The 18481-nt window shown below is 41.9% G+C and overlaps 1 protein-coding gene across 2 annotated transcripts in view; it reads left to right on the top strand.

Annotated features, from left to right (window-relative positions):
- gpc5c (glypican 5c) overlaps positions 1-18481 on the top strand; it is an 89011-nt gene that overhangs the window by 48983 nt on the left and 21547 nt on the right. For both annotated transcript variants that reach the window (XM_035634887.2, XM_035634888.2), the window contains one exon: positions 8808-8928. In XM_035634887.2, coding sequence (XP_035490780.2) covers positions 8808-8928 — 121 coding nt within the window. The remainder of the gene's footprint in view (positions 1-8807; positions 8929-18481) is intronic.

Genomic DNA, 18481 nt, shown 5'->3' with positions numbered 1-18481 from the left:
TTTTCCTAACGAGCTGACCGTTTATCCTTTCGACAAAGCATTAGTCCTTACTGGGTGATAGCAAAAGTTACAGAGCTTCTATTGAAAAGTCCCAGGCCTCTGTACAGTGGACAGTACCTTCAACTATGCATAGTTAACACAAAAGTGCCCAAAGCCCAAGAATGAAAAGGTGACTATTATTAAATTGACATTATAGGTTTGGTGATCTATTCCAATTTGTTTCAGGTTCGAAAAAGTAAAGCTTCATTTGAGAAGAATATTAGAATAATTTGCCTATACGCGTTATTAGAGCCTTGGCTTGCATTTGAAATAAAAGCTTAAAAGGAACTAGTGCTGTTAAAAACACATTAGCATTGTCGGGCTCCCAGCTCATTCTTAAAATTCAGGCTCAGAATTGCCTGATGCCTTTGACATTGGATACTATAAACTCTCAGTTCATAATATTGGCCACACGGGTGCAGTGTGGAAGCATCTATTTGCTTCCACACTGTGGAAGTGTGGAAGAATATAATGCTTTCACACTGACCAGAACAAAGTCAGAATTACAGTTCAATTATAGCCATTTCTACATATTTTTTATGTTATTTATTCATGTGTGTGTCTGTGAGAGAGCGAGAGAGGAGAGAACGTGAAAAAAAAAAAGAAGCCCAAGCCTTTTTTTGCCAAGAGCGAGTCACTTACACCAAATTAATTCAGGTCTTTGCAGTTGCAGTGATTGTTAGGTAAATTGATACTTGTTCATTAGCCTGGAGTAGCACTGAAATGAAACATGCTCGGCCTAAAAAGGGCCAATGACGAGCCATGCTGGATATTGTAGACTTCACATGGCCCGCAGACGGGAATAGACACAGACAGGTAGAGCAGCCATAATGATGAGTATCAAACACCTCCTGGGCACAGGGTAATCACAGCATGTGATTGCCTGTGAGTGTGTGCGTTTGGTAAATGAATCACTGCCTAGTCATAGATCAATTTCCATCACTGTTTTTTTCTCTTTAAACTCACTGCCCTCCTTCTTGCTCAGTCTCTACTTCAGCTCTCTAACTGTCCTCGGGGTCGGCCCGGGTCAGGGTGGCCTAGAGAGCATACCAAGGCAGGACTAGACTTGAGCTGAACCCAGAAGACTGAGTACTTGCTAAAGTAGACTAAAGCTGGGCTTGTTTGCTGCAACAAACGGACTAGGGCCACATTCTAAATTTCCATTTTTAGCCCTGCTGTATCCAGGAAGTTTAAGTCATCTATGGTCAGTAGTGCACACTGAAGAACAAGTCTGCTAAAAAGCTGCTTTGCTGAGAACGCCGTTTCCCTCTGGTTTTAAAAAACCATGGTTTACTGACCATCTATGGTCAGTAGTGCACACTGAAGAACAAGTCTGCTAAAAAGCTGCTTTGCTGAGAACGCCGTTTCCCTCTGGTTTTAAAAAAAACAACTAGCTCTGATCATCTCGGAAATCCGTACTCACAAGAGAGTCCTTGCCCACCTGACCATGATCTGCTGGCTCGCTGAGGACGATGGCCACACTTCATCTCAACAGCGACCACACTATTACATGGGAGACCAGCAAACATTCAGATTCAGGCTGCTTTGCTTCACCACACTGTCTGGTAGCAGTAAGAAGAGTGGAGTGTGCACAACACAAGAGCAAGGGAATCTGAATTTAATGAACGTCTAAGAAAGCTAGATTCCCCTCAGGAGCACTTAGTACAAGAAATACGTGTTGGCAGTGATGGGTGAGTTGAATACAGACTGGATGAGAAATATTGATTGTATACTTGACCTGATACAGTAAAGGCCATGTACATGCATTTGGTAACATTACATAAGAATATATAAAATAAACATTCAATATGAAGGGAGCCATTCATAAGTGCAGTAACTCCTTTTATTGCACTGCAGAGGACAGGCTTACAGTGTGTAATAGCCATGAGTAATATGAGCCATTGGACCTTCAACCATATAGCTGTTACAGTGCAACCACTCGATAAACCGGCCTGGTCTTGGTGAAATCACCCTGGGACCTCTTAAGAAGTGGCAAAGCGGTAGAGACCAACAAAGTGGTGTGTAATTCCAAACCGACCACACAGCCATAAACAGCCATATTTAACTGCTCCACAGCGCCACCAAGACAGATATACCGCTAGATCAGCGCAGGTGTCGTGCCTCAGGTGAAGTCCAAGACAAAAACTGTAAAGACTCATTAATGTAAGTGTCCTGGACCATAACGTTTCAACATGGCTAAAATGACATCACCCCGCGGTTAGTGTAGCTGGTCTTTGTTTGAGGAGCCTCATCATTAATATTAAGGACAATAAGGACAATTCTACACTTACAGCGATCACTCTAGGTCTGATTCCCAACCTAGGAGGCCAGGACCCCCAAAGAGCTCACATGACAAAAGGAATAGTAGAGTTGAAAACAACGGCTACACAACAACATCTCTAAGGAATTTCACGTAATTACAAAAACTATTATTAGAAGGGGGGGGGGGGGGTTGAGTTCACATATGTTACCTGTTGCATTGGGTCACTACATACAGTACGGTACGATCAAGGGAAAGCCGGAGAATTATTCACCACCAGCTGGATTATCATTCCCAAATCGAGATGATCACATCAAAAAACGAACGATGGATGATTATGTAAGCAAAACTAATTTTAAATGTTCCACAAACGTCTCATGATTAGTCATGCGGACACATCCCAAGAACAGGAAGCAGCCAGTCCATATGAAATCATCAAAACAGTTTCCTACTAACTTCAAAACAAGAGAAATTAGATTGCCGGGCTCAGCAGCTGATGTTGATCTTGTTTGTAATGGCCAACATGACTGCTGTGCCTGTGCTGCTCTTTGGTTTTCTGACCCTGCCTGACTCTACCTACATATCTGACTCATTACTCCACTGCACAGGAGCTCGCCGGACTGAAAAGGAGCACGGCAGAGCTGGGCTAATGGCCGCTATTCTCAAACATCCTGAAAATACGCCCAGAAAGCTCCGAACTTAGCCTCGACATTTTCCAGCAAGGAGTCATAGCTTGCAGTAGGACTTAGCAGTTTAGGAAACTTCTCAAAACTCCGAGCAAGGAAGGGAGAGAAACCTTAAGCATCAAATTCCAACTGGCCGTGTACGAGTGAATCATCTGCGATGGGAAGCCGAAGCTCAGGATTGAAGGGCTCACACAGTGCGCTCCAATTGTTTGTTTGCTTTCACGATGCTCCTGTAACAAGGGGGGAAACTCGCTGCCTTGACCATGTCCGACTGCACGACGAACGATGCGTGACTGCTAAATGAGTCATGGGTCTCGGTTCAGAAACAGACTCAAAAACTGTTTGTCTGAACATCCACTAGGTCGGTGTTTCACTGGAAGAGGGGCCGGCTGTGTAGCTGTTACATTCCCACATCCCCAAGCTGCTCATCTGGGAACAAGGAATAGGTGAGGTCCCCGGATAGGATGGGGCAGATGAAGAGTGGGAAAACGCAGGTGTCGGAAATAGAATAGTGACAGTACCCCAGGTGCTGCTGAGACCTCCGAGTGACTGGTGGCGTTCTGCGTGCCCATGTGGTTACCAGCTGCGTTACATAGGAAACCAAAACAACCAGAGAGAGAGGGAGAGAGAGAAAGCAGGACTTAATGGAGTTCGTGTTTAGTGGGAAGACGAGGAAGACGGATGCCTTGAACTGAAGACTCTTGATGGATTGAAGAGATCATTTCTAAACACAAAATAATAGCTGGTTGGGGGTTGGAGGCTGAATTTGAGAAATAGAGCGGAGAAAGAAAAGCACACTGTTTGAGCTTGCCTGCCCTGCAGATGACCTCCTGATTTGCTCGCTATTTCTCCTCGCACATTTTATGATCTGAGGATCTCTACCCTAATAAAGTTGTCTTTGAAACGCAGCAGGCCACAGTTCGCATTGCCAAGCGTTTGTACATCTTTCGGTTGGGGCGGCCAAAGTCTTTGCCAGTGCTTAATCTTGTATATAACTCAATGTTTGAAATATTTATTTTCACAGTGTTTGTCGCTGCTAACAAGCCTCGGCTCTCGGGTTTGTGGTATGTCTGAGCGCGTTGTGTGTGCGCGTGCACGCGCGTGTGTCCACATTGCATTACAGGGTACAGCCTTTGCGTAACATTTGTATGTTTGCACACGGTCATGTTCACTGTCCGACAGACAGCATGTGCACATACGGAGTGTCATGTTGATGAAATGTCTGCAAAGTGACTTTTGACCAGTTGCCTGTTCATGTGCTCAGCGAATGGCAGCTAAGCTCACAGTGTGTGTGAGAACGGTCTGGCCTTTCAGAACAAAACCTCCTGCTCAGAGTATTTCAACATGTCCTAGCCCGGCTCGTAAAATTAGCTGGCTACAAACATCCACTCAGCCCCTCCCTCTCCCCACTGGCTTCACTTGTGACTCCAGCACCTTGTGTAGCAATGGGCAGGTAGATTAGGCTGCAGACCATGCATTGTCATGGGCTTAGTGTTAAGTTGATCAGTATATATAGTATAGAACTTATAAAGACTTACTTATATAGACACAGTCAAATGAGTCAGATTAAATGAATTATTAATGGACAAAAGTATCACAGTCTTATCTTAACAAGAAAAGCCTGAAAATAGAATTTGTGAAAATATTGGTTTCTTTACAGGAATATCCCAGTGTGGGTTGTTAAGTATGTGATTTTTGTATTGGCATGTAAAAGATGTATTAGTGCATCTCTGAACCAGTCAAATAATTTCTGATGTGTGTGTTGTTCAGCCTTCCCTTTGTAAAGCTCTTGTTTTGATACTAAAATGTAGTTTTTGAGTGAAAGAGACACTAAGTTAAAGAAAGAGAAATTGCAAACAAAAAGAGTATGTAGGGTGTGTGTACTGTGTTCAGTAATGTTTGCATTCATTTTGTTTCAACAGAATCCATTCTCATAAAACATGCACAGTAGACTTCAAGAGGGATGTTGTATGTTGCTTTCTTCTTGACTTGAGCAGAAAGTTCACATTTTATAGTGTGTGTGTGTGTGTGTGTGTGTGTGTGTGTGTGTGTGTGTGTGTGTGTGTGTGTGTGCGTGTGCGCGTGTGTGGGTGCGTGCGTGCGGGCGTGCGTTTGTAAAGAAAAATCTGAAATGTAATAACCCTGACAGTTGAGGGTACTTAACTATACTACAGTCTGCATCGCAGTGAGGTTATTGCCACAATGCTGGAACAAACATAACAAGCATATTGTTGACATTAGCTGAATTTCGAGTTATGTTTGAGAAGTAAGCAAAAACATATTGCAGAAGTGTCACAAATCAGCGCCAAGACTTAAGGATGGTATGTTCAGAGAGAGACTACAGCTGGCCTGACGCATTGTAAGGCCTTCACTGTTAGTAGCTCAGCACATGTTCCATCTTGTAAAACCCACAACGGGCAGGAGGGTGGCGAAAGGCTTTATTAATCATGATGAACCTTCAATTTGTTGTTAAAACCGACAGCAGCACCCCCGGCTCTAACCCAATGCCCTTGTCAGCTTAAATAGAACCGACACAGCCACAAAAATACACACACTCCAACATATGACAACAACTCAACTCTTTGCTTCAGTTTGATTATACTTCACCATTTCAGAGGTGGAAAAAAAAAATCTGCACTAATATTTTCAGTCAGCAGTAGTTAGTAGACACAAACTAAACACTTTTCTTGTTGTTTAAACCTTTTGCTTTATATGGTAATGACTTACTGGCAGACAGACATAAAATGTTTGAGGTTTTTGTCTGTTTGCCTACAAGGGAGTCTGGACAATTCTCAGTTTGATTACTTCATTACCAACTGTCTTACATTGGTTTAAGTCGTAAAACAATAAACCAAGTCATAGATTATGACTTACCTGTCAAACTGACACTATTGTATGCTGTTTAGTATAACATATGGGTTATACTCTTTTTTTTCTTATTATTCAATTATATTATCCTTTTGATACATTGACCTTTGATCTAATTAACTTGAGGATTTCACAAAATGTCCTACTTTTCAGCTGGTACAAGATGATTTATTCATTCGCATTACTGAAGCAAGCTTTCTCGGCACAAAATGTCTAGCCCCAAGTACACCATGTAGCCTCGGTGTGCTGTCCCGCAATCCTGAAGCACGTCAAAAATATCAACAAAACTGCCTTTAATCATCTCGGGGATTATGCACGAACATTTTCTCTCACTGGCATATAAAATCTTCTTAACCATTGGGATCCTGGCATTGAGATCTCCACAGAGTTTGCAGTGCTGATTACAATCTAGCAAAACTACTGCATCTGCTGTATGCATATTTTATAGGTTCTCTCTTGAAAGTGTCCAGCAGTAATGGTGCTGCATGTTAAACTTTTGGCAGTTTGGAATCGGCTCTGTTGAACGTGTAGTCGAACGAGAAGGTCTCGTTCAGGTTGTTTGTTGTACTGTTTCTGTTTGAAATGTGATCAAGAGACCCCAAAGGTAGGATGACCCCTTTGTGTAATTTGAGAGGGACACATACAGTATATACACAAAACACGTCTAGACGTTATAGACTCATTGAACCTTCCAGTCAGACCGTAGTGATCAAGCAAGCACTGAGCATTATCTATTTGACATGGGGCCAGTCTAGATTCCCCTCTGGCGATAGCCAACCTTCCTCAAACCCCTCATCAAATGTTTACACATCCTTGAAATGTTCTTATTAATGCCATAGCCTAGCTTTGTTTGCAGCACACATTGTAGACCAAAATGTTTAGGTAGAATGTCTAAGAGTGCACTCAAAATGCGCAGTCTCTCTGCTGTGTCCACATTATTGAATTACTGCCTTCTGCCTCACGGCCAACGAGCGTCCCGGCAGGCCTCCAAAAGATCTTGACAGTTCATTCTGGGGTCAGCATCAGGGAGTGGAGGTCACTGCCTGTCTATGATCCAGGCTGAGGGAAAGACAGGACAGACAAAGCTGCCTTTAGGAGAGTGCATCAATTGGGCATTCACAGGCAAATGAGTCAGTTCGGTAGAAGACAGTCAGAGAGCCAAGACTCAGAAGTCATGTGTGTGTAGGCTCCGGTCGAATGTTTGTTGAGGTTAAAAGTTTGAGACCACGGACCGTTGATTACATGTGGCAGTTATTGATTAATTTGACACACGAGAAAGAGAGATGCAATTTTTTGTGTTGCAGTCTTGAATTTTTCTTGTACAGTTTCTGTTCTATGTTCACAGACAAACTTTAATTCACTGGGACATGGGGCTAATAGCAAGAACTGTCTCAAACTAGTCCATTACCTTGGGCAGGAATGTTATCATGACAGATGAGGTCTCCTCCAGATCTGTCCAGAAATTTACAGCCTTAATTGTAAGTGTATCAGGTAATCATCTCTTGGACGTCCCGCTGTGTCATCCCCCTACGTGATATCAAACGTCCAGCGCAATGAGATGTTCCAGGCCTAACACGCTGCCAGACCAACCCTGACACTTCCCTTTCATTACCATCCCATATGATGAGCTCATTTCCACGCCAACACTGTTATCCCAAGCCAAGTCTGGAGACAGACACGCATATACTCTCCCTAAAACACAGGCCCCCATTTCAACCACTGCTTAGGGAGCTGTTTTGATGCTTCAATTAATCATTTATGCCAGAGGGGGGGAAGTTGGAAGTCCAAAAGCTATTGATTGTTTCCATCTTGACAAAAGAAGATTCAGAGCAGCCGGCAATTAAGAGTTCAATTGTCAGTGCAGACAGTGGTTTCTGTGTGTGTCTATAACGGAGGGAGAAGGTACTGTAGGAGGTCCACTGTTCAAAAACAGTGCAGTGAAATGAACAACTGAAGGAGGAAGTGGATATAAACAAGAAGGAGAGATGTAAAGTAATGTGTTTGCAGAGGGATGAAGTGAGAAGCACAGACCCTATCATGACATTGCTTATATATCCAAGATTCTCAAGTTCAGCACTTTTGCGATTGCCTCCACTCACCTACGTACATACAAGTGTGTGGATGCACAACCACACACAAATTCATGTGCATACCAATCCAACACACTCACTATATCACTTCATCAGACCTGCACTGTCTGTGGAAGAACCAATGCTTTTGACGCACGAACGCGTCATTCCTCCTCAGTACTGTTAATTCCCCTACGTAAAATTTACATCCACAGACAGTACATTTAATTTGATGAATCTACATATCTCACTTTCACCTGTGTAGTTAAGAGTGATTAGTATTGATCAGCCTAGATTAAGAGGTGGATGCTGGAGGGTAGACTGAGGGGCTTCTAATGGATTAAACAGACTCTTATTCTCATTAGTTTTGTCGCATCTCATTTATAGACACTGATCACCGGGTTCTACCAGTTATGAGTCGTCATGGTGATCATACTGGTTGCTACAAATAGTGAATTTGGTTTTAGTGAACATCTTAAGTAGTGGTCAATAAATCATTAGTATCTAATGAATCAGGTTCAGTAGGATGACCAGTTGCCTACTTGTCATTTTCTTTTGTTAGCAGCCGTAAATAAATGGAGGTACCTTTTCAAAATTGTCTGAATGCTTGTAATATATAATTTAAGGCCTACTTGATACAGTAAATATTGCAGTCCAGCTCAAACATTTTGGCATGTAAACTATTTCTCATCCATGATAAGGTATTATTTATTAAAGCCAAAGCAATTTTCATTCTTAATTTTACACAATTACACCGCTGCCCTTCTAAATCAGGCGTGCCACTGGAAATGTTAACCTCCCTGACATTAAAGGGTCCAGCTTGTCTCTCTTTCATTTTTTTAAGTGTTGTTGGTGTGTCTGAATCTCTTGTTCTTTTTCTCACAGCTATTCTGGCAGAGTTGTTGGAAACGGTCTGCACGCACAGAGGCAAAACCCAGAGGTCAAAGTTCGCACTGTGGACCCTACACTGGCCGAGGTCAAGGAGAAGTTGGATCGCTTCAACCGGGTAGGATGACCTTTGCTCAGCATGATGATCATTAATATAGATTGAAAATTCACACATGTACATTTGAACATGTACACAGTGCGTTCAGAAGGTATTCAGACCCTTTCATTCAAGGTAAGACAATTAATGAAAAGTGAAGTGTTGAAAAAAAAATTATAAAAATACTAAAGGGAGAAAAACAAAGTAAGGTATTTAAAGAAAAAGGATCCCAAAAAATTCATAAAATGAAATATACAAAGAGAAAAAACTCAAATTATATCAATAAATAATCAAATAAATAAACAAATACGTACAAAAGCTCTACAAAAGATGTTTTGCATTGTACGTTAAAGAAATTGTTTTTATTTACCTAATTCAAGTTCTATGTATTTGATTTTATTAATAGTAATGTTTCTGGTGATGGTGAGGGTTAAATTACATTTCTTTGTCATAAGGGTTTGATAACAATACATCAGGAATCATATTGATATCCCAAAAAATGTACTCCCTTATATTGGATGTGCATCGGCCCCCAAAAATCCATACCGGTCGGGCTCTATTAGGGCGACAAGAGAATAGAGCATTACAGTCCTGCAGCAGCAGTGTCTCTGCTTTGGCTTGAAAGACACACAGCTGCACGCTGGCGATGTTCTTCAGCTGATAACATGCATTCTTAATTATGTTTTTATGTACGGCTCAAATCGGAGATCTGAGTGAAATAGGACTGAGGGATTTCCACCTGTTGTCAGCGGTTTGAAGCAATGGTTTGCAGTTTCAAACGTTCTCTCTCACAGATAGGCCCTGGGTCACCAGGAGACAGCAATGTTAAGATGTTCAATGTTTCTCGTTGCAAAAGAACAACTGTTTCCAGTATCAAAGTGCGATTCCACTGAAACAGGTCAAAAGTTATCAGTCAAACCATAGATTTAAATTAGCCTCAATTATTGGGACTTTTGCTTAATTAGTACACATCAAACAGTATAACCCATAGTCAGAAGAACTCCAGGAAAGTCATTGCCCCGTCAATCCAAAGACTTGATTTGAATGCAGAGGCAGATATAAAAGATAAATGGAAAGGACAGAAAGTGAAAGGGAGACAGTAAAAAAGAAAAAGTGAATTACTCTGGAAAAAAGAAAGAAAGATGAGAGACGGGAGCAAAAGGTCAGGAATGAGTGACGGATAGGCCGGGATGACACAAGCAGCTTCAAAGTGATGCTGTTTGTCATGTAGATGGGGTTTAGGGCTGAAAAGGACCAAGAATAAAAGGGGCATTTCACACAGTCCCCACAGGCCATTCGAGGAGACAAACGGAGCAGGATCCGGTTCCCCTCTGACTGCCTACCCCTTTGTTGCCCTGAAAATTATGCCCACGGATAGTGCAGCAGCTATCTCTCACTTTCTATCACTAAATCCCCCTTTCTTTCCCCACGTTTGACCCTTTCTGTAGCAATTTGATTTCTGATGCTTCCCTCCAAAAGACTTTCTCCTGTCTGCCTTTATTCATGTTTGTCTTTGTCTCTCTCTCTCTGATAATCCCCTCTATATCATGACAACTCTCTATCCTTATCTGCAAAACATCCTCTCACCTTCATCTCATTCTGTCTTCTCTCCATACATTTCTCTGGCCGCTCCATTCACGTGTAACTTGTATCTCACGCATATCGCTCAGCCAGCCTGTGCACCTGTCTGCCACTGACAGCTCAAGATCATTTTTGTCAGAGCACAACATCCAGTTGTGCATGGTGGCTGTCAAGTACCCTGTTGTCATGGTAACCATGCAGAGTTGAGCCGACCCTGTTGACATTTGCAGGGTTGGGACGCCTACCTTCGATCTAAACCAGGTGGCAGAGGGCGGCGGGGCTTTGTGACTGTGCCAGATAAGAGCAAAGCATTACGGAGTATTAATCTGACGACTTTGGCAGGCTTTTTGAGGTGCAGCCAGAACATCCTCGAGTACAGAAAACACATTTTATCACACATGCCCACACCTGGATACACACACCGTTTTACATCGATGCCGTACATTTGCATTAAACTGTTAAACATCAGTCAAAGCTAGAGGTTTGCCTCAGACCTAGTTCATTTCCAGATTCAAACATTTAAACTTCTGACTCTCACCTGTGACAGCTACTAACCCCGGGTGCTGTCAAAACTGATTTGTATCGATCAAAGAGGTTTTGTTCAGAATTTGATTTTCTGCCAGCAGCCATAATAGACTAATGCAATTTCACGCTGGAAAGGCTATGGACAGGCTTAAATGGACACACCTTGATTTCCATATAGCAGCCCACGCACTCAAATGTCCTACCACCTCACTACTGAAGTTCTGACAGCTCAGAACTGTGAGAGGACATCTGGAGCTGCTACACTCCAACAAAATCATCTCATGCCTATTTAATTGTCTTGGTAAATTTAACTCGAATGTCTCTTTTGACCTTGTGTGTAGGTAGATTTTCAGTTAGATAACTGTACTTTATCAAAATAGAATCACTTAATACAAGCCACAAGCCAAATAAGTAGCAGCATAATGACGCCATGTGTCTTCTTTTCTAGTTTTCGAGCAAACAAGGTCATCACCTGTACCCTGCTCCCTGTATCCCTCCTGCAGAGACAGAGCCGTTATACTGTATGAGAATTGTCCATGTGGGCAAGTCCTTTCACGAAATAATTTTATTTGCAAATTGATTTTGGCAAGTCCATCTGGATCACTTTCCAAACCACAAACTTTAATTGAAACCCTTGCCGCCTTTTAGGCGGTGATTTTAATTGCAGTTCCATCATGAGGGAGCAGTTTAGAGTTATAAAGCACCGTTGATCAGTTTTGATTTGATCAAGCAGATGACATAGTTAGGCATTGACACAGCCCCGTGACTTGTCCTCATCAGTAACAAAAAGCCTAACAGGGAGCAACATTGTTCATTTTCTGCTGAGATGGTTCCCATGGACCAGATACAATACGATCTAACTGATGTTGGTACAGTTGTTCATTTTTGGTTCTCTTTGTTGGTCTGAATTAAAGTTCCAGTCGTTCAAAGTGAGGACTATCATTTATATCAGTCTTCACTCATTCAAAGAACTTGTTGGGGTTAAATATTTAATTGTGTCTCAGTGTTTGAAGAACAAGTAGACATCTTTGTTTTTGTCTTCTTTCATCCTTGGAGTGGAGCTAGTTTGGCTTCCTTTTCTCTGTGTGATAAATAACATTCGAGAATGCACACAATGGACTGTTTTTTAATATTTGTACTGCATTTCTCTTTTTGACTCCAAAAAGTATTGCCGGTATTTCAATAAATGCTTAATCTGAGCTTTTCCAGATTTGAATAACCTCCATTTCCGGGATTAGTGAGATTGAGACGTGTATATTTTTACCTACTAGAGAGTAGTTAGACCCAGAGCACTGTGGCACTAAGAGGATTGGAAAACCTGCTGCTGATGAATCACATACTCAGACCCCTCGTCCACCCATTGCATTCTGCTCTTAAAGCACTCGGAACCCAATTTAAAAGGAGTGTGTATCCACCAAGCACACACACACAGCCTGTGACAGAGAGGTTTGCGAGGTGAAAGGGGAAAGAGGAATCATACACATATTTGTAGCAAAATATCTCCAGTTGAATCAAGTTTGGAAAAGCTGGGAATAACAAACACACAGGACAAATCTAATCTCTTGGCCTCCTATAAAATGGTCCATTAAATGAATAGGCCTGTGTATTTCCTCTGACTATCCTCGTTCTCACTCTCTTGCTCTCAGCCTGTAAATATTGCGGATGTGGACAGTAAATGTTTCGAAGTGGATTTTTGATTCGCGGCCATCGGCCCAGCTGTTTTCGGGCGGGGGTCCCGTCACAATGGCCCATCTGTTTCCATGTGACTCTGGAGACCAGATCATTTGTCAGTTTGTCAATTTGCACTCGAGTAAATTCAAAGTCAGTGGCAACACATAGTGTGTGGGGACAAAACACGCAGATGCTTACACTCTTTATGCTTTTTTTTTTTCCATATTATTTTTTTTTTTTTTTTCAGTCACACACAATCACAAGCACGGACAACATCATTAGAAATGGTGAAAGCTGTGTTGGACGGAGAGTTGTAAAGAGTCCAGCATTAAAAAAAAAAAAAATCCACTACATAGCAGCCAGTTGTGTGTGTGATTGATGAGATTGGCTACTGCTTTGCTGTCTGGTTTGGCCTGTGGCCGAGCCAGGTTCCACATCTGAGAAATCGTACATGTGTTTAACACACACTCAACACATCTCCTCTGTGGATCCTGTGGATCATTTAACCAACCAGCTACTGCAGGGACTCAGGAGGTACTGTTGTTTGTGAGATGGTATTTAGAAGACAGTAGAAATAAACAAAATGAATAACACTTTATGATAACACCTTAAATGACATGTAGGTTTAGTCATATGAGTAACCCACATTTGGCTTCGTGACTTCAATATTCCCTTCGCAGTGTATGACTCTTAATGTTTAGGCAGTGCCGTAGCAGTCAGAAAAGTTTTGAGCTTTGAAGAGTGGAGTCCAGGGATGAAGAAAGAGCCTGGGCTGAGCGCTGGCAGCCTGTCATAGGGAGGGGACAGATTCTTTCCACTTGAAGATGATGATGGAGCTGGCCTTCACAGGAGCTCTGCTGCTCTTTGCTGCTGCTGCTGTGGCAACGATACAGCAACAAGTCTCACCGCTCAGGGCGCTCAGTCAGTTTGGCAACCAAACTGCATGAACCCAGACTCTGCTCTTAGCATAACATTTTTTTTTTTTCTACCATCACAATTAGATGAAAAGCTCATAAAAATCTGTGACTGGTTTTCCACATTGGGTCATATTTACTTTCCCCTTGGGTTTCAGCTCGGTGAAGGCAGTGGTTCCTGTCATGTGAGGAAAATGTGTGACCTGTTTTGTGTTTCTGGCACATGGGTATGAAAATAACCTTTTTCCAACCTAATATGGTGTGCATTTGTCAAATCACGTAAAAACACCATGTCCCAAAATCGGCCACAGGGATTTCCGGCTCCTGCAATGGTAATGGCAGCAGGGCACAACCACCCGCAGCAAACAGCTCAAAAATCTGTTAATCGACCACGCAACAAACACTAAATCATCATCTCAATACTGTACAAGCAACAATTCTGCACACCACTCATGTCAAGTCATTGCGGCTGATCTGATTACCCTGACAGTCATCTGAAACCACCGCAATTGTGTGTTAAACTGTGGCTGCACCAGGCAGTTAGTTGTCCAACATTTGCATATGTCTCACCAAACTAACGATCCCCATTATTCACACACGGAAAGGTCTGAAGTCTGATGCCTGCTAATATGTAGCCTAGCTCTTTGGCGACCAGCTTTGTCACGAAATACAGAGTGAGGGCTGGTTGATTATGAGCCAGGTCACATATCAAGAGGATAACAAGCTTATGTCTGGGTTTAATTTCGTGGAACTAGGACTATGTGTTCGTCTCCATGACTAAGACGAAATGATGACAACATATGGCACCAATGTCAGTAAACACCTTAAGTGTGACTGTATCAACATGCCAAATTGTTGATGGAAAAACTATCTAAAACAAAACAAAGATGAAGTTTTTAAAAAAGAATCCCCCAAAATTACATAATAAGAATGTCCTTCTTTGAATGGCTGCGCTGTTGATTTTTTTTCTTTCTGCACACTCAAATCCTCTTTCTGGCGATTCTGCATACCAGCAGCCGGACCTGGCTATCCACTTATTGGATAACACACAGTGAAGGTAAAAGAACTTGACGGCAACAACACAGGTTGACACTTGGACCCACTTGAAATTATGCTGAGAGACAAAGTGAGTGTATAGTTTTCTATAAATCACTGCAAAGGAAACCATAAACCTGAGGAGAGACCTTAAGGCGCACCACAGATATTGAGGTAACAAAACATTTAGATATTAAGTAACGCCATTACTTTTTAAAGCCATATGAAGCCAACTGCCGAAGGCAGTGGTGTAATATTATCTAGTAGCATCACACAACAACAGAACATTGCTACATTGCCTGCAGATGGAGGTTTAGTCTCTCTGAATGAAACAAGTTCCTTGTATTTTCTTTACACATTTATAGGAAAGGTAGTTTACAGCCCATTATAAACACGTAATGCAAAACACAATCTAGTAAAATTGACACCTTTCTGGCACAAGCCCCACAAAACTGAACACTACAAAGTTAGGATTCAAAATTTCAGACTCTTTAACACCTTGTTGTTTGGGACACATGACTATGTATCTCAGTCAGCAATTCCAGAACCATTTTACAAAATAGAATTTCGCAGCCACTGGTATAAACACTGGGACGTTAATTGATTAATAGATTTTTCTTTTTACCTTTTCTTTAAAACACCTTATGTATATTTATTTTAAACAGTCTTGACATTAATCTGGCAATCGCCATCGTCTCTGATTATATATATCAGATAATGATTCCGATCATATGATTCCACATTTTAAGTGACATAGAAGTTAAAATTACACCATGGATAGATCACAAATGATTTTTCCTTATCCTAGTGGACTATATACACGACCTAAGGCTCATATAAATTTGTCACTGTGAATCAGAATATGACAGCACATAGTGCATCAACTTTTGCAACCAAAAGGTTAGAGTCAAGATCTACATTTTATATAGATTAACCAGTTTTTTTGTCATCATATGGTATAAATGACATTATGAAATCGCATTATCTCAATTATTCATTTTTTAAATTTTAGCATTGCCCAGCACGCACATAGGGTATGCATCGCCCCTCAAATACTTTTCATTGGAGTTGACGTCCTCTACAACTTGCCCTGATTAATGCTGTATGTGGGCACTTGATGACCATAATGATGGACATATCATGGGGGGGGGCACGTCAAACCTTTAATCCGGCTGCCTTATAAGGGCCACTGAGGCCCAGTTTGAAGTCTGAAAGGCTTCTGCTTCCTGGAATCCCAGCAGCAGCCTTCAGCGGCTGTTGATCCTCACATTCCTCACAACAGACTTTTCATCAACAAGGTGGCTGTTGGAACATGCTCTCTGAAAACTGCTGATGTCACTCAAACTGTCATACATTTTTGTGCAACATCTCCATCATTTGGCTGACAGAAACCAAAGTTCATTCGCACGTACATATATTGTGCACACACACACACACACACACACACATATACAGTTTGCCTCAGTCAGTGCCTGACAGTAGCAGGGTGTGACAGCCCTATGCCACGGTTCGTTGCTATGATTGACTCATGAGGGTTACATGAGGTCATGGCCAATAATGTGTCACTAAGGGTTAGCAAAATAATCGGCTTGTGCTAACTTGCAGTGCAGGGGGGTGTGCTTTTTGTTTTAAAAAAAGGGTTCTTACCATAACACCGACCTCTTGGGAAGTAATAAACTTATTTTCAAAAGCACCGCATTTTTTTCAGATTCCATACTGACTTTGTGAAATGAGGATAAATTGACGAGCTTCTGATGCAGGAAACACACCATGTGGCCACTCACTCACCTTTTTTTCCAGCAGGAAGTAGGTATTCTTCAGAAAAACATTCCCGCCATCAGGTAATATGGGTGATTGTCTATTACCGTTCGTACATTGATGCACATCCAGACACAGAAAATATTGAAAAAATTAGCATTGAAATAACATATTCAAGGTTTTTGTGGCCTTCGCACAGGGGCATGTGGTCAGAGTGAGTTTCTCCACGTAGATGATCGAATGTTTTTTTTTGTTCCTTGAGATAATATTTTGTCGAATAAGAATAGCTGCATGGAATCTGTAGTTTTAAAGATGATGATCTGAGAATTAAACTTCATCTCTGTTTTCTACAGTGTGATATAGATTTCACTTAAAAAAGGTCAACAAGGAATATATCTGGCCATCAGCTTTGGATTAAAGGGTTTTTATTGGCTTCATCTTTAACCACAGGATAGGATAATGTCATAAAAGTACTTGGCTCACCTTGCTGTTATGCCTTTAAACTCACGTTGGAATCAGTTTCACTTTCCATGTTGTGGATGGCAATGCAGACTTTTCCTCAAATCCAGAACTTGCTTACTCTGCCAATCAGAGGCTCTCTATTAATTAAGAACTGTCTGGAAACTAGCCACAATTAATCCACACACACAATACATCACATCTCGTCCAGAATCAGCAGCTAAGAATGGCTAAGCCGTGCAGAAATGGATAGTTTTGCTTGCAGCCCGTCAATCTTTCTTTCACTTTCTCTCTCTGTCGCACTTGTACTTTGGAAGAAATACACTCTTTTTTTTCTCTGTCTCTCTCCTTTGGCTGCCTTTTGTTGGTCATGCAGTCTGAGGTGCACAGAGATTGCAACCATTTCCTCTGGAGACATGGGGACACACCCCCCCCCCCCCCCCCCCACTCACCCCCCCCCCCCCCCCCCCCCCCCCCCACACACACACACACACTTGCTTATTCTGTCTTTCAGCTGATTTTTTTTTTTAAACAAAAGTGTTATGAGCTTTTACAGAATGTCAGAGAATGTCGGGAATTTTAATTTAAAAGTTGAAAAGACCTCTGCAGGCTTTTACAGATTTCCACTGTCACTTTTTCCTTCGGTCTCGTCCAGCTTTTCTTCCCTTCTCCTTTTCTCGGTCCACATGTGCAGTTTTACCACCACTGCCCTCAATGAGGTGATACTGTTTCAAATTGTCAGGGAAGAAAAAGACCACATTTGGACATGCAAAGGTTATGACTTATGATCCCGGTTCACTAGTTTGACAACGGCATTCCGCATATTACACATGCACAGACGCGCGGACAATTGCACAACCACTGCGACAGTTGCAGAATACCTTTCGCTTTTTTACATTTCATAATCAGATTTTCTATTTTTACTTAACACTGGAACGCGTATGCGTCGTTGCCTGCTGGTTAAGCTGCCAAACACACACACACACACACACACACACACACACACACACACTCAAACTTCTTCACAAGATGATTGGTTTGCCCTGGCAGTGCAGATTTCCATTTTCCTTGAATGCAGTCGGATAAATGCAGGAATTCAGCCCTTGATGCTGTCAAACCTGCGCCGTCATCCTCAGAATGAGCTTGCAGGGTAATTTCAAGCGAATCCTTAAGAAGGTTGGCATTATATGCTTTTGTTTGTTGTTTTTTTCAACACCTCCTCTTTCAGCCCGCTCCCCTGCTTGTACAACTCCGGACTCCCTGTCTGAACACATTGCACAAAGTATTACCACTTACTTTTTTTCTCTCTCTCACCTCCACAACTAGTTCTCCTTTCTCTGCTTGTCTCTGTCTGTCTTTCTTTCCACTCTGTCATCTTGTTAATCGATCTTATGAAGCTCTTCTACACAATACTAAATCTAAAACTGAGGCCCTACACTGTGGTGTCCATGACATTGAAATAGTAGTAGGGGCACTGTAGAGAAATGGCTTCACTTTAAATCTGGCAATGATATTTAAGCAGGATGATATGTATCATAAAAGAGGCTGAGAAACCCATTTGTCAACCAGAGGTATTCTCACTAGCCCATAATACAGCGCCGGCCCAAGACTTGTACAGTTTCAGTTTACCA

The sequence above is a fragment of the Scophthalmus maximus genome, chromosome 5, assembly GCF_022379125.1.
Source record: "Scophthalmus maximus strain ysfricsl-2021 chromosome 5, ASM2237912v1, whole genome shotgun sequence".
Taxonomy (NCBI): Eukaryota; Metazoa; Chordata; class Actinopteri; order Pleuronectiformes; family Scophthalmidae; genus Scophthalmus; species Scophthalmus maximus.
The sequence above is the reverse complement of the archived record's forward strand: the minus strand, read 5'-3'. Positions and strand labels throughout refer to the sequence as shown.